Below are 15,532 nucleotides of genomic sequence, written 5' to 3'. Positions count from 1 at the left end.
CCTCATTCAAAGGCTCCTTCCCCTCTATAATAGAGGAGGAGATTCACCATTCAAGGCACCTCATTCTCCTAAAGCTTTAGAGGAAGCAATTGAGTATGCTCATTGTGCAGTTGGTGATCCTTTATTGAATTTGAGACCATCTATTTTATTTCCTCTTCTTTAGGAATCGGGTGAACTCTTTCCCTTTTTTTTTTTTTGCAGTTATTATTTTAGTCCTTGTGTTTGCGTGATTATGTTATTGTGTTTGTTTGAATCAACATGTTTTGGTATGATATTGTGTGATAGTTAGGATCTAAGCATGTTGATATTTTGAATAAAGCTCACATGTTCTCCATCTATCATATGTAATTCATAAAATAATCCTTTGTTTGATCCTAAATTCCCATTAATCACATATGATCCTTTGTTTGTCTTTCAATTCCTTTATCATGTTCAAATGCTGGATCCATAATCTTCCTCTATAATCCTTTTTCAATTTTTTAGTCTTGTTCATAAGCTATGTTCAAATCCATTGCATGCAATTACATGTTTTAGATTCTTTCATGTAGTTGTTAATTCATACTTTCGTGCTTATATGTACTCCTTGCAAGTTCAAATTTTAGTTTGGGTCCATACTCTATGCAGAGTGATACGACTTAGTTGTTTGTGACGTATTAATGTCCAACATGACATGACATTAGTTACTATAGTCTAGAAGACTAGTTTTATTGGGTAAGATGGGTGGGTTCCTAACGTCTTCCCACCTTGAAACTTAGCCTTTGAATTTAGATAAAGAGTTAAAAGACTTGGATTTTATCCAAGTAATTTTGATCTTTTTAGAATGTAACTAGGATCAAAGTTATGTTCTTAGATTATATCTAAGATTAAAGCCATGTAAGGTTTTAAGTTACACTCAAATAGATGTACATTTTATCAAATAAAAAAATGAGACATTTTTTATCATACAGTTTTCATATTTTTTTTCTATGTAAATAAAATAATTGGTGATTTTATATAAAACCCTTGATGTAAGGGGAAATATAGCTTTAGCTGATTCACCATTTTGAGGAACACTAACACAAATTCACCCATGCGTGAGTTTAGCCCAATTGAACCAAGAAACGGGCCGAGGTCGAGATCTCTCACACTAACTTGCCCTTAGTTACAGGTAAGTTCCCACATTACCCTCTTATGATCATAATAACAAAAAGGTTCTAAAAAATCCACACAAATTACAAAAGCACCCTTATACTGACTTGAAGAGCTAAAGTTGCCCTTTATATGAAATTCCAGAATACCAAAACTATCATGTCTCTTCCCTTCACAATTTTTACTCTTTCGAGTAATTATTCAATATTCTAGTTGTATAACAACGTAGTACTCTCACCTCTCACATAATAACAACTCTACTAACTAAATTCGCATTAAATTTACCATTCATGTGTGATGAGAAAATACCACATTACTATACTTCAAGAGTATCTAATAATTTCTCTCTGTATTATGCTCTGGAACCATATCAACTGCTCCTTCCACCCCAAGAGAACTTCCCCCATCTTTCTTGTCTACCACACAATAATTCGATTTTGTTCATATTCATCAATGGTATTCAATCATACGTTATGTTCATCAGCCTTCACATCAAGCCAACCAATAATTCTTAGCGTAACCTTCACCTTCTGCAACTCCCACTTGAGAAACATCCAAAACCCCTAGACAATTACAACACTTAAAACAGACAAGCCCATAAACTTTTTACTCAGCTTTCCAGTGTACGTACTTCATATATCAGATTTTCGTGGTAAAAGTGCTCTGCCACCCTCAAGACCAAAGAACAACACGACACAAGCAAACCAACCAAAGGAAGGGCTTCAAATTCCTTTGGACTTTATTATCCAAATACTGTTATTTACCTTGTGGGTGACTTTGATTTTGAGCATTACAAAGTTTTGAAGTTGAAGGAGTTGTGAAAGAGGTGAGAGTAATTAATATGGGAGTATTTCATATGAGCTTAAAATCACTCACAAAGTACCTAATTCAAACAACGAGCACCAAGTTTTCAACAGAGAAACAAGAAGGAAACCCTTAGAAATTTAAAAATACTAATAAATAATGTTCAAAATTTTAATTTGTTTGAATTTTTCCGGACGTTTTGATTTTTGATTTTTTTTTAACTAACTCAGTTTTCAATAATAATGATAATAATAATGAATAAATAAATAAATAAATAAAAACTATACTTGGGGATTCAAAAAATCAAAGTAAGAAAGGATCCTAGAAAATGTAGAAAATATAGAATTTGTTGGAAATGGAAGGACTAATGCTAATGGTACAAGAAATTTGGGTTTCAATTTCCACTTACACCAAAAACCGATTAGTGTTTTGGTTTGATGATAAAAAACTATCATTAGGAGCGAACGTCATAAATTAAAACTCTAAAAAAAAATGTTTAACTAAAAAAAACTTTAATCATGGCTAATAGTATTAGAGCATCTCCAACGATGTAGCTAAACCCAAAATTCTATCTATAATAGAGAATGAAACCCAAAAAAAGCTCTCCAGTGGATTCTCTAAATCCCTTTTTCTTTTTCTTTTTTCTTTTTTTTTTGGCTTATGAACAATAACTCATCAACTCTGATGGGCTACTGTATATTAGCAATTAATTTTTTTTTATTTAAAAATCATACCAGCTACTATTATATCAATTATTTCTCTCTCATCTGAATTTCTTTTTTTTCTCTCATACCCTCTCTCCATTGCTTCTCATAGAACAAGCAGATATGAAAAAAAGAAAAAGAAAAAAAGAACAAGCCGATCTGACCCAGCCTGATGGTGGGGAGGAGGACGAGCGGCGGTGGGGCGGCGAACATCGTAGTGCTGCATGGTGAACGCCGATCTCCACTGGCCTTCTATCTGTGTAGCAGTCTCTCTCTCTCTCTCTCTCTCTCTCTCTCTCTCTCTCTCTCTCTCTCTCTCTCTCTCTCTCTCTCTCTCTCTCTCTCTCTCTTTGATGTGAAGTAAATGTGAGGTTGCTAGAATGTTCTTGAGGAGAAAAAGAAAATAAAAGAAGGGGGGATAGGACATTGGACAATGGACACGTGTGTGGAGGAGAAAAACAAGAAGAAAAAAAGAAATGAAAAGAATGGATGAAAACGAAATGAAAGAAAGAAAAATAATATAAAGAATAAAAAATCCTAATTGAGAAATTCTAACACAATATTTTCATAATAAATTTTAAGTAACAGATTGTTATTAGTTAATATTGGCGAGTAAAAAAATAATTTCAGTAGTGGATCCAAATTAGAACTAGTAACAACTTTCTACATAAATTTTGTTGTGAAAGTATTGCGTAAAATGTTGTGGATGTAACATTCTCATTGAAAAATATAGTTGTTAAAAAAAGAATAAATGATGATTAAAAAAAGAATAAACAATGAATAAAGAAATAATATTTAAATGAGATAGAGAAAATGATAGAGAATCTATTAGAAAGTATATTTGAAAAAGTAGGTTGGTAAAAGCTAAGGGGATGTTTGGATTTGTTGTTTCCATCGCTCATAACTATGTTTCCATCACTCATAACTCAAAAATGATGGGACCCAGTGATGAGAAGTCTAATTAGTTTTTGTTTCCATCACTCAATTCTCTAATTATTGAGTGATAAGTTATGGAAACTGAAAACACATTTTAGGTGTTTTCAGTTTTCAAAACTCTGTTTTCAATGGCATTTTCATAATTAAACACACATTCATGGGACCCACGGCCAGAGACAAGTCACATTAGGCACACCTTTTTCTTCTTCTTTCTTTCTTCTTCACAGACTCACTTCAACAGCCATTTTTTTCTTCTTCTTCATTCTTTTTCTTTCTTTTCTTCTTCACAGAAACACCAAATATACTTTATCAACAAAGAAAAAGAAAAAAGAAACACATGGTACCGATTTCTCAAACCCAAAAAATCAAATCCATAAACACGAGTTAGATCATACACACTAACACAGAAACACAAACCCACAAACATGTTCACCATGGGTCTGACTCCATAGCCGCCGCTACTTCACGATTTCACAAACCCACAAACATGTTCATCATGGATTTGACTCCATAGCCGCCACTGCTTCACAATTTCACAAACCCACAAACATCCTTCGTGGCTGCCACCCTCTCCCTCACCGCCGCTGTTTCATGATTTTACAAACCCACAAACCCACAAGCAACAGAGACAAAGAAAGGTGCATGAACAACAACAGAAAAAACAGAGCACAAACAAAACATTACCCACAAAAAATCTTTACAAATTTCACCGATAAAACTTAAGGGATCTATGAAAAGTCAAGCCTTGGGGTTTTCAAAAATCAACAATGATAAAACGTGGAGATCAGCGCTGGGTTGAGAAGGTGGGAGATTGGTGCCAATCAACGCTGCTACACGTCGAAGGTGGGAGATCGACGCCACCGCTACACTGATAGGCACCGCTGCTACACCGATCTTCTTCTATCTTACTTGGGTTTGGTTTGTGTTGGAAGAGTAATAGGGCAATGGTAATTGAAGGAGAAGAAATTGAAATGAAAAGAGTTGAGGGAGGCGGGTAGGCTAACTATACTCACTGACATGGTGCTCAGGCAGTGGGTCTCACAAACCATAGAAATATTTGAGTGATGTGTAGTGAAAACAAAAACCAAACGGGTGGGTATTAGAAAATTTGGATATTTTAAGTGATGAGTGATGAAAAAAATCCAAACAAGGCCTAAATGTCACTATTCACTGAACAAACAGTAAAAAAATTTGATGAAGCTGCTGGAGATGCTCTTAGCTGGTCATATGAATCTTTGTAAAAATAAAAAAGGATATTCTATTAGACATTATTAACGACATGAATTATGTGTCGCTTTTCTCATAAAACTTAGGAGAGTGTCATTGATTCAAGTATGGGATGTATTGTCATTCCATGAAACCTAGAGTAAGGTTTAATAAATAAATAAAGAGAACATAAAAGGGAAACTTCAAGAAATGGATGGTTCAGATTTTACAAGAAGAGAGAGAGAGAGAGAGAGAGAGAGAGAGATACTCTACTTGGTTAAACTGAGTTATGATAAACTTGTGTCAAAATAGGAGCAATCTCCAATAAAATCTCAAATATTAGCAAAAGCCAAATAAAATGATCTGAAGTTTATGTATCGTATAACTTGTCAATTCACCTATCAATACGAGTTATACCAATTCACCTATCGATATGATTCATATGATATACATTTGTGTATCATACTACAATTTATATCAAGATATGACATTATTTTTTGGTCAATTTTATACGAATCACATATCATCGTTAGCTACTATCCACTACTATTAGTGACCATTTGGAAAACATTTCCCTCATTACGTTTGCATTTGGCGTTTAAAAGGTAGGTCTCATAGCAACTGTGCACTTGTCAGCCAACTCCACTTTAAACACAGATTATATATTTTGCTAGGTCCCACACGACATTATTTATATTTAAAAATTATTTTACTACAGTGTTTTCAGCAATAAGTTTCAATTTTCAGCAAATAAGCGATAGCCAAACAGACCTTTATTAGTTAACTTTACACTAATTAAGTTATTGTTGACCCTAAGTATAAACCATATAGCATATAAGCATATACCTTATCAGAAACCCGAATTAGTGCAAAGGAACTTGACCACTTTGCAAGTGGAAAAGGCAATATAATTAAAACAATTTAAACCATATAATAATCTAATATCTATTATTCAATGTCCTGTTGGTCTTCATATTATTTTGCTTTGGTACATTTGCAAGATATACCACCCCCACAACTAGGAATTGGAAACAAATGAGAACAAATTCAAGTTCCTTTGTAATTATTCCGGTTCGAACAACAATTCGTCATATCAGCATTTGGTAACCACATTCACCTTGTTCCACCAAATTCAAGTGTTAAATGTGGAATTGGAAAAACCAATAGTCACTCTTTTTGAAAGTGGAATTGTTTCCTCATTACTGGACAAACTTACAGAAGATAGGAACAAATTTTACACGAAGTAATTATTGAACCATATCAATCATATAGAGAGCAAACTATGAATGGAAGATACTGTTAGGTAATTAATCCGGTGGCACAGAGAAGTCAATTTATACATGTAAGAAACAATGAGAACTTGGAAACATGGTAATTTACTTCACTGAGAATATCAGGCACTAGAAGAACAAACAATCTGTCCAGTTATACGGCCCTACTAAACCTAGCCATCACTACGTAGGTAATTAGGCGAGAAAGGAAGAAACTTCTTCTATGAAATTGAAGATATAATATTTCACTAAATATAGTTTCCAATGACAAATACTTACTTATAACATCTAACATAACCTGAGAAAGCCGGCTCTTTCAAGGAAATCATTCCCTCACCTCATTCTTTTTACACAACCCGGAGGGTCTTATCCCAGTCCCTGGAAAGAGCCTTCCTCTGTGCGTATTTCTTCATTTCGCCCAAATAACTCTTGACGCAGCTTTCTCTTCGGCTGTTCTTTAATACATCCTCGTCATACCATATTGAACAGTCCCAACCTTTCTGTGGGTAGCTGCAGTTGCAGCAGCTGCAGAAGCAGCACTAATCCCACCATACTGAGCCTTTGCCTGAAGCAAGTTTGTTTCTATACCTATTCGATCATCCATGTGTTCTACCTTGGTCACTCCTGCCCTTGTCATAAAAAAGGGGTTGTTATCAATGTTGATAGCAATCTCTGGTGCTAATTTGGCAGCCATGCCACATTGAGGGGCTTGTTTGACTTGCGAGGACAAGTCCCTTTGAGATTCTGTCACAGATCTTTCTTGATTTCCATTGCTAGATTTGCGATAATAATATGCAGGAGGGACCGCCTGAGGAGGCAGGACTGCATTTCTGATTACTGTTCTTGGGTCGTAAGCATCCTTGACGTTTCCATTCTCGTATGGTACAACTGGCCCAACAACTTTTCCAGGTTTGGCTGAATAGAAAAAAAAAAAACAAATTCAGTCAAAATCTATATATATATTGTAAAATTAAAAAAAAAAAAAAAATGAAATAGCCATTGTGATCACAAATGCAAAGGGAAGGGAGTACCTAGTGGAATCCTCTGTGATGCCTGCATGCTCCTCATTACGTTCATAGATATTCCATCTGTATCTCTGGAATTTTTGTTGTAAGCCTCCTCTAAAGTTTGGCGTTCTTTGTAGGGAGGGATGTATGATTGTTCTTTGGGAGGGATTGTATTCGAGTGTACAATTGTAGACCTGTGAAAATCATTAAATGGAAAATTAAATTTCACAATCACACGAAGTAAATTATTGTGCGTGTCAGACTTGGACATTTAATATATTGCCCAATAACGCAGTTGTAGGCCAAATATGTCCTATCATCATAGTATTAAAGGATATGGGTGAAATGAGAAACTACATCACACCCTATCCTATTATGTGTTTCCAGAAGAAAAATAAGGGGTGAAATTTATAACAATACTGCACGCACAAATGTGCACACACCAATGTATGCATTTATATATTTGGCCTACCTCCATCACACCAAAATTATCTTATACACCTGTTCCTCTTACAAGTCTGTGGGCCCCACAGATGTGAGAGCCACATTTTAGTGAAAGGCCCTCTCCATGAGATATCCAATCAGATGCATACACACTCGAATGTAAAAACCAAAGCCTCTTCCCACATGGCCCCTTTTCCTCAGCATCTAAAGCACGTCTAAACAACTAAACACCCCCCCCCCCCACCCCTAAAGCCAACACACACTTCATCGTCAAAACCTCTTTCCACATGGTCTTCTTTTTTTTTTCCCCCTCCAGAATCTTAAGCACATCACTTTTCACTATTGAAGGTTTCACTAGCAACAATAGAGTAAAATGGATAAGCTGTTAATTAGAAAAATAACATTTTGCCCACAGTGTTAACAATTACAACTCTATTACTATCACTTCAAATATATAACTAATGAGCTCTAGCCCCACAACACACGCGCACGCACACGCACGCACGCACACATCAGTATCAAATGTTGCAAGAAGACTGTCTTTAGTTTGTCCAGAATTAGCAGAATGACCACAGAAAGACTTGAGGAAATTCAGCAAAAGAATGTTTTTTACCTAGGAAGGGACACGTGCTTTCTTTCAAGTGGAATTACTGGCCCACTCTTACCACCATTTTCCTCAAGATATGCAAACTGTTTTCGAAATTGATCAACAGCACTGTAAAGAATATGCACCAGAAATCAGTAGAAAGTAGGCAGAAAGATCTTTAACACATCTCTGTATAATAAATACAGACAATGGGAAAGCAACCAAGAGAATTAGAACCTTGGATAGAGAAAATTAGTCCTTTCAGTCCCATTCATGTAGTCTTTCAGTAGTTGAGGATGGTACTCTAGTATTTCTCGGAAAATTAGCTCCCGTATATCCTCCTTTGTGACCCTTCGCCTCTCAAATTCAAATTCCATCTTTGTAATAGGCTGGCAGGAAGGCTCCCTCTCAACTTTTGCCAGTCCCTTGAAGTAAGGATCAGCCAATGCCTAATATAAAACCAAGCCATAAATATCAACTCATTAACAATATTTAAAACAAGAACACCAAGGCAGAATATGTAATTATCAAAAAATCATCAAAGCAGCATATGCTAGACAAATTGCATATGATACTTAATTCAAGGTTTTCAGAAGCAAGATAAAAGCATAAAACTATGGTGCACACAGATACAGCACAATCCAATCAGACAAACCTCTTCAGCTGTTGGCCGGTCCTTTGGATCAAAGGCAAGCAATCTTTCCAATAGTCGTAGTGCTAAAGGATCAGCATTTGGGAATTTTTGTTCAAATGGCACAGGCTGCTTTTTCCTCATGCTAGTTAAGTATCTCCTCGCCTTCTCATTACGAACCTGCATCCAACACACAAGAAAATTTATGGTACAAGCATAGTTTTACACACAATTTAAATTGAGCAACATGAACCAAGGATACACATGCACACACAGAAGAAGAATAAAAAGGCATACCCGAGAAATGGTATCTAATGAAGGTGTCCCAAGCAGATCAGTCATCAAATCCAGCTGATGTACAACATTTTTTCCAGGAAAAAGAGGCTTCCCAGTTAATACCTCAGCAAATATGCAGCCTATACTCCATATATCAATTGCAGGTGTATACTGCATCCAGATGAAATATAATTTGTGTAAGAATAATGAGTTTGACTTATGCAAGAACTAGACCTAGACTTCAGAAAATTACTAGAACAAGAAGATATACTCCCCAACATTCCAATACGTCTTAATATATTGCACAAAGTTGCCATAGAAACTTCACTTCTTTACTACTTTCTTAAGTCAATGTGTGATGATTTAAAAGATTAGTGTAATTATGTCACCTTGTATTGTTTGAGTTAGAATTTTCCGTATTTTAAATGTATTTCCCAGTTTCCCTCACACAGCAGATGTTATTGCAATCTTCATCCATAATTTTATCAAAAGCCAAAATCACTTCTTGCCTGAAAACTCTCCCTAACTGAATTAGCTTGAAGCGGACCAAAACTGATCCCACAGGCACTTTTCCATGCTAAATTAACCATTTGCGACCCATATGTCCAAACATATAACCTTATCAAACTCATAGGGATAATGTTGACCTTGGAACTAAGGAACAAAAGAAGAAGAAAACTATAAGGTTAAAACAGAAGAAAGGATTGCTGCCCATTTAGTGGCCATTACTATCAGATCCAAGTTCCTAATGGGTCTGATTTATGATTAGAAATGTCACTTGAAGCTCAATTTGAAGGGATGACTATCATTCCATGATGATGACATCAACAAATAATCAATACGATCTTTCCCCAAAAGGATTTTACATCAACGAATAACACCACAACTTTTGAGGTCATATATCTTCACTACTGCACCAATTTTCATTCAAAGAAAAAGCTCATTAAAAGTTTTAGAACTGATAGATGGAGCATAAACTGCTAGACAGGTCATATGTCCAAAGGATCACATCAAATCACAAAATCTAGCTCACAAACACCCTGAGTCATGCAGTTATAATGTTATATAAGCTAACAACCGGTCATGTTATTAAGAGCTTAGCATCTGTTGAAGAAAATAAAATATAAGAAAAATTGAATGCACCATGCACATTTTGTTTCATGGAACATACAGAAAGAAAAATGATTTCCAAGACCTTTTGCTTAATAGGAATGTCACAAGTAAAGGAAGTGCTACCTACACCTGCATTATATCCCAACAAAACTAGTCACAATTGGAGCTCCTCATACTCATTTAGATAGCCCAAATCGACCTAGTACATGACCAATATGGCACTCAACAACACCACACACTCGTACAATCCTCTAACCAGAACAAACCACACAATCAAGGTATCACAAGGAACATCTCAAAATCTTAGAAAATAGAATCCTAAATAGTAGAAAAATAAAGGAAAACTTCTTTGAAGATTCTATTCTTTAAATAAATAAAAAATCCCATAATACAGGCTAAAAAATGTGATTTGAGTTATTTTTGGAAAAAAAGCTCATAATAAAACGGAGGGTTTAATGCATTCATCAGCTAAGGCTCTTTCCTTTTCTGACCCAATCTCATGCAAGTCCCAAACACATTGAAAATTATTAATAAAAAAATTAAAAAAGCATTATATGCTTTATATTAGCATATACTTTTCTGCAAAATTCAAGAACACATTCTCCTATGTAACAAACAAAGCCTTAGGTACCAACTTTCATTAAGGCTGCGCTTGTATTGGTTGAAAATATTTTCCGGAAAATATCTTACCCAATTTCAGGAGTTTGGCCCGACTGAAATGGTGTTCAATTAGCTTAAAATAATTTCTAGTTTGACCATAAAATAGCTCTAAGAGGTCAAAACAATATGTTTCTCACTAAGAACGTCCCCCCAGCCACCACGACCCACAGCCCAACCCACCACCCCGCTGCTGGCCTGCCGTTGCTCGCCTAGCCGCCAGTTGTGAGCCACTGTTTGGCAAGAAGCAACCAATCTATCTCTCTCTCTCTCTCTCTCTCATTGTGGTGGGAGATAAGGACATTGGATTTTAAACACTCAATAAAATATTTAACATCATACCTTTGAGAAAAATGATCCACAAAGCTCTGGAGCTCTATACCATCTTGTAGCAACATAGTCCTGTAAGTGTGATATAAAAATTACTTGAATTATTAATTTATTAGACTGAACTTTCAAATAGACATGAAAACTAATAATATTTTTACACAAAAATAGTGCAGAGTAAGAAATTTAATAAATAAACAACAGATGTCTAATATTTTTGAATAGCATACCGTCCAAAATATTGTTGTAGGCGTATCACTGAATGCAACTCTTGCTAAACCAAAATCACAGATTTTAAGTTTACAGTTTGCATTTGCCAATATATTCTTCGGTTTTAAATCTCGATGGTAGACGTTTGCTGCACCCATGTAGCCAAATATCAGATATGAACACATTCAACAAAACCCTAAGCACTATCTCACCAATCTTTCCCCCTAACAAATTACTAATTGTCCCTAAAACTTAAATCGTTAGGAAAGAGTGAATTTAATCATTTAACTATAATTTTAACACTTCCTCTCACTTGTGGGCCCACACTCTCCCTTAATAAGTGGGGTCCAACATGTTGGATTTTAAATGAGAAGTGGAGTAGAGATAGGGTTCGAACTTAGGAACTTCTGTTCTTATACCATTATAAATTACCAAATGTCCCAAAAGTTTAAGGTGTTAGGATACGGTGAATCTAACCATTTAACCATAATTCTAGGAGCCACCCACCCCCCAACCAAAAAAATTCCACTCAGCAACACATAACATTCAAGGGGAGGGGGAGGAAAAAAAAATGCAGTACACAAAATTCAATGAAGCAGATTGTACAAGGGAACTATTTCCTAAATGTATGGGTAGAATTGAAAGAAGTGACAACCATAGGTTTCAGCCAGCCTAAGCTAACTTTTTCTTTATATTGAGATTAAGAAAAGTCAAGATCAAGGGTAAAGGTATCAGGCAATTAGCTTAAAACAAGTACCAGTGTGAATATACTTCAAGGCACGAAGTAGCTGGTATAGGAAAAACTGATAGTGTTCTCGTGTCAGGTCATCATTGGCTTTGATGACTTGATGAAGATCTGATTCCATGAGCTCAAAAACAACATAAATATCTTTAAAGTCCCTTCTAGAGGGTGGAAGCATAATGTGTTTAATTTCAACAATATCAGGATGTCGTAGAAGTCTGAGCAGCTTTATCTCACGAAGAATACGTGCAGCATCAGATATGTGTTCAAATATATCATGTATTTTCTTTATTGCCACTTTTTCACCAGTATGAGTGTCAATTGCTGAGCAAACAACGCCATAACTTCCTTTTCCAATAACTTCCTGAATTTTGTATCTATTGGCGTCACCATATTCGGAGAAAAAGTCCATCTCGGTTGAATTCTGCAACATAGAAAACCCCAGATAAGACAAATAAACACCTTTCTGATGTTCATATTCTACAAAGAGTCAAACCCCAAAAGTTAAGGCAACAAAAAAAAAATACATATATATGCTTATAAATTGAAAACAACACTGAAGCACATAAATTATGAAAATCATCAATTTTAATGAATAGAATACAAGACACAGACTCCAAATGAAATAGACTTGTCAACAGAAGAAGGTCTTAAAAAAAAAGATCATAGAAATGAAGCAAGCAACCCAACCAAGAGTGAATTTAGAAGTTATGTACACATCCAAAGCATTGCCAAATTGCCAATGGCATAAAGAAAATTTCTAATAAGAAATGGCACTCCACTAGAAGTGCCCATACTAATTAATGCACATTTCATTAAACTTTATCCACATTGCAAGGTAAATCTGCTAATATAGAAAATTTCTTTCATTCTTCTAAAAAACTTCAGGAGATATAGCATTTTATGATTCATTATGGTAAATCCTATTTTAGAAGGAAAGAGTAAGAAAATGCATAACCTAATTAATACATTGATCCTATTAAGCCTTATCCATATCAGAAATTTTCTATATATTACCCTCGGATTTAAAATCTCTCCTGAGACATTCTTATGTCTTTTTTATTTACGTATATGTCCTATGATTGTACACACTTACTCCCAGGCAACATTTTCACATTAATTTTAACACACGCATATCCTTCATTCTTTCAAGACTTTGTAGATCTGCTATTCTTTGCTCTTATAATTATTGCCTCAGAAAAGAAGAAAAGTAAAAGGATAATATGCAATTTATTCAATTCAATATCAAGTTTCCACAACTTTGACTCTACTCTCCCCAAGACCAGTTCATATCCAGAATTATATGACATAATTAGTGATTATAGAGTAATATTATTACCTATCTCCCCCCCTTATCTGATTCAATAAACTATTGAGCAAATTAGAGCATTAAAACTCAAAATTAAATAATAATAAAAATAAATAAATAAATAAAAATTATCAGCAGAACTGCTTAAGATTCTTAAACATGAGTCATCCGTAATGACCAAGCTTCTAATTGTCAGGAAAAATAATAAATACCAGAAACTACCTCAAATTCCCTATAGAACTATTTCGTCGTTCTTAGATGACAGAATCCAATTAACATCCATAGATTCAGGCAATGGAAAATCAATTCCAACCACAAAAAAATAAATAAATAAAGAATAAAGAAAATCAAAAGAATTATTTAACAAAACATGATACCAAAGAACCAAAAATTTCTGCGAAGAAAAAGAACTATTCCCTCAAAGAAATATCTCTTTAAGAGAGATGAAGAGTAAGGTAGAATAAATAGAAGTGGCATCTAACTAGATCCCAAGAGAAGCATAAGCATTAAATTCAGCGGATTGCATTCCAGAATAAGAATGAAACCCACTTCATTTAAAAAAGCAAAATTCGTTATTAACTTTTGCCGTTATCCATGACCAACATAACGCAAAACAAAAAACCAAAAGCTAAAAGCATTCAAGATTTCAAATTAGAAGCTAAAAGCATTCAAATCAAAAGACAGCTTCTCTCAATTATATACACAACTTTATCAGCAGCATCTCCCCACAGAACCATCTACTATGTCACATCCCCAGCTAACAAAAATCCAACAAATCCCACTCACACCTTCAAACAAACAAGTACCTTTATAAAGCTCAATCTGCACAAATACCAAAACCCAGCTCCTTAAGTTTCACACACACAAACATTTCCACAATCATCATTTACATATAGAAACTTTAAACAAAAAAAGGGTAAAGTTTTTAATCCCTCCTTTATAAAACAGTAAAAATCCAATCTTGATTTCAAATCCAAGCTACCAAATCCCAAAAATGAAAAAAGAAAAGAATCCTACACACATAAACATAGAAATGGAAACTCAAATCCCAAGACAATTCTTTTTTTTTTATATAAAAAACCAATCTTGATATGAAAGGAATCACCTTTTTTCTCTGATCTTGCTGCATTTTAAAGCAAACCCAGAACCCAGAATCCAAAAATTGAGCTGAAAAACCTGAGACCCAGTTGAGATCAGGAAGAAAGAGAGAAAACCCAGGTGTTCAAAATGGTTGAAGAGTAGAAGAAAGCCGTTAGCTTTAGCTGAACCTTAGCCACATTTGCCCCACCTACCCCTGCTCCGTATCACAAGCCCAAAGTCCCTCCTTATTCTCCTTGTTCCTCCAAACTCCTTCACCCAACATAGAAGAAGAACAACTATCCAACCCAACACCAACAAATCCCTCATGCACTCTCTCTCTCTCTCTGCTCAGCAATCCCAATTTGTTGTTCCTTACAAACCCCTTCAACAAGCAAGTTCTACCAATGATAACAAGCAACAACGACAACAACAGCTATTACAAAGTACTCTCTCAAAGCTCAGAATTTGAGAGACTTTTGATAGCTGTGAGGCTTCCAGAGAGAGAGAGAGAGAGAGAGATCTAAATAACACCGACAAAATCAGAGAGAGAAAGAGAGAGAGAATAGAGGTGCTGAAGAGAGAGAGATATATAAGGCATAAATCTAGGGGGAGAGAGAGAGAACCCAAAACAAAAAAAAGAGGAAGGGGTATTTTAGGTATTTCATTTGCTTTTTGGTTCTATCCTAAAACGTATGGATACAGATATGCGAGTGGGATACGGTGGTGGCATTTTCGTAGTTTTGTTGAGAGGTAAGGGTGGTTAGGTAGGCTTTCCTTTTCTTTTCTTTTCTTTTTTTTTGTAGGGTTACCGTTACATTCCCAGTTTCTTTTCCTCTTCTTGGAGTTAGGTACAGGTGGTTCCAGGGGAAAAAAAAAAGTTGGACACGTTTTTGGGACACGTGGCGCTTTTTACAGAGCATTGGTGTCCACATAAAGGATTCTGATTGGCTGGTCAGAAAATTGACATGGGTCATGACCATCATTAGATTATTATTACTATTAGTAGTCTAAAACAAGGCCAAAATGGGCAATTAGCCATAGATGCTGAAGAATATAGTTAGTAGTTAAGGTTTACAAACTATATTTTTTACTAGCATCTCG

The 15,532-nt window shown here is 35.2% G+C and overlaps 1 protein-coding gene across 1 annotated transcript; it reads right to left on the bottom strand.

The window, feature by feature from the left end:
• Positions 1–6,077: 6,077 nt before the first annotated feature.
• On the bottom strand, positions 6,078–15,056 carry LOC142639008 (mitogen-activated protein kinase 20). Its single transcript, XM_075813092.1, has 10 exons — positions 14,457–15,056; positions 12,058–12,466; positions 11,321–11,448; positions 11,106–11,165; positions 9,015–9,164; positions 8,742–8,897; positions 8,324–8,535; positions 8,114–8,215; positions 7,081–7,250; positions 6,078–6,964 (listed from the first exon to the last, which is right to left on the bottom strand). Exons 1-10 carry the CDS (start codon positions 14,478–14,480, stop codon positions 6,507–6,509), a joined length of 1,869 nt encoding a protein of 622 aa, XP_075669207.1. The 5' UTR covers positions 14,481–15,056; the 3' UTR covers positions 6,078–6,506.
• Between the last annotated feature and the right edge of the window lie 476 nt (positions 15,057–15,532).

The sequence above is a fragment of the Castanea sativa genome, chromosome 6 (genome assembly GCF_040712315.1).
Source record: "Castanea sativa cultivar Marrone di Chiusa Pesio chromosome 6, ASM4071231v1".
NCBI lineage: Eukaryota > Viridiplantae > Streptophyta > Magnoliopsida > Fagales > Fagaceae > Castanea > Castanea sativa.
This window is presented reverse-complemented; position numbering and strand designations above follow the sequence as displayed.

Coding starts and splice junctions, on each gene's coding strand:
- LOC142639008 (XM_075813092.1), bottom strand. CDS start 14,480: ATGCAGCAAGATCAGAGAAAAAAG. Junction 11,166..11,320: donor CTACAACAATATTTTGGACG/GTATGCTATTCA, acceptor TCACACTTACAG/GACTATGTTGCTACAAGATG. Junction 9,165..11,105: donor GTGGATCATTTTTCTCAAAG/GTATGATGTTAA, acceptor ATCTGGATGCAG/TATACACCTGCAATTGATAT.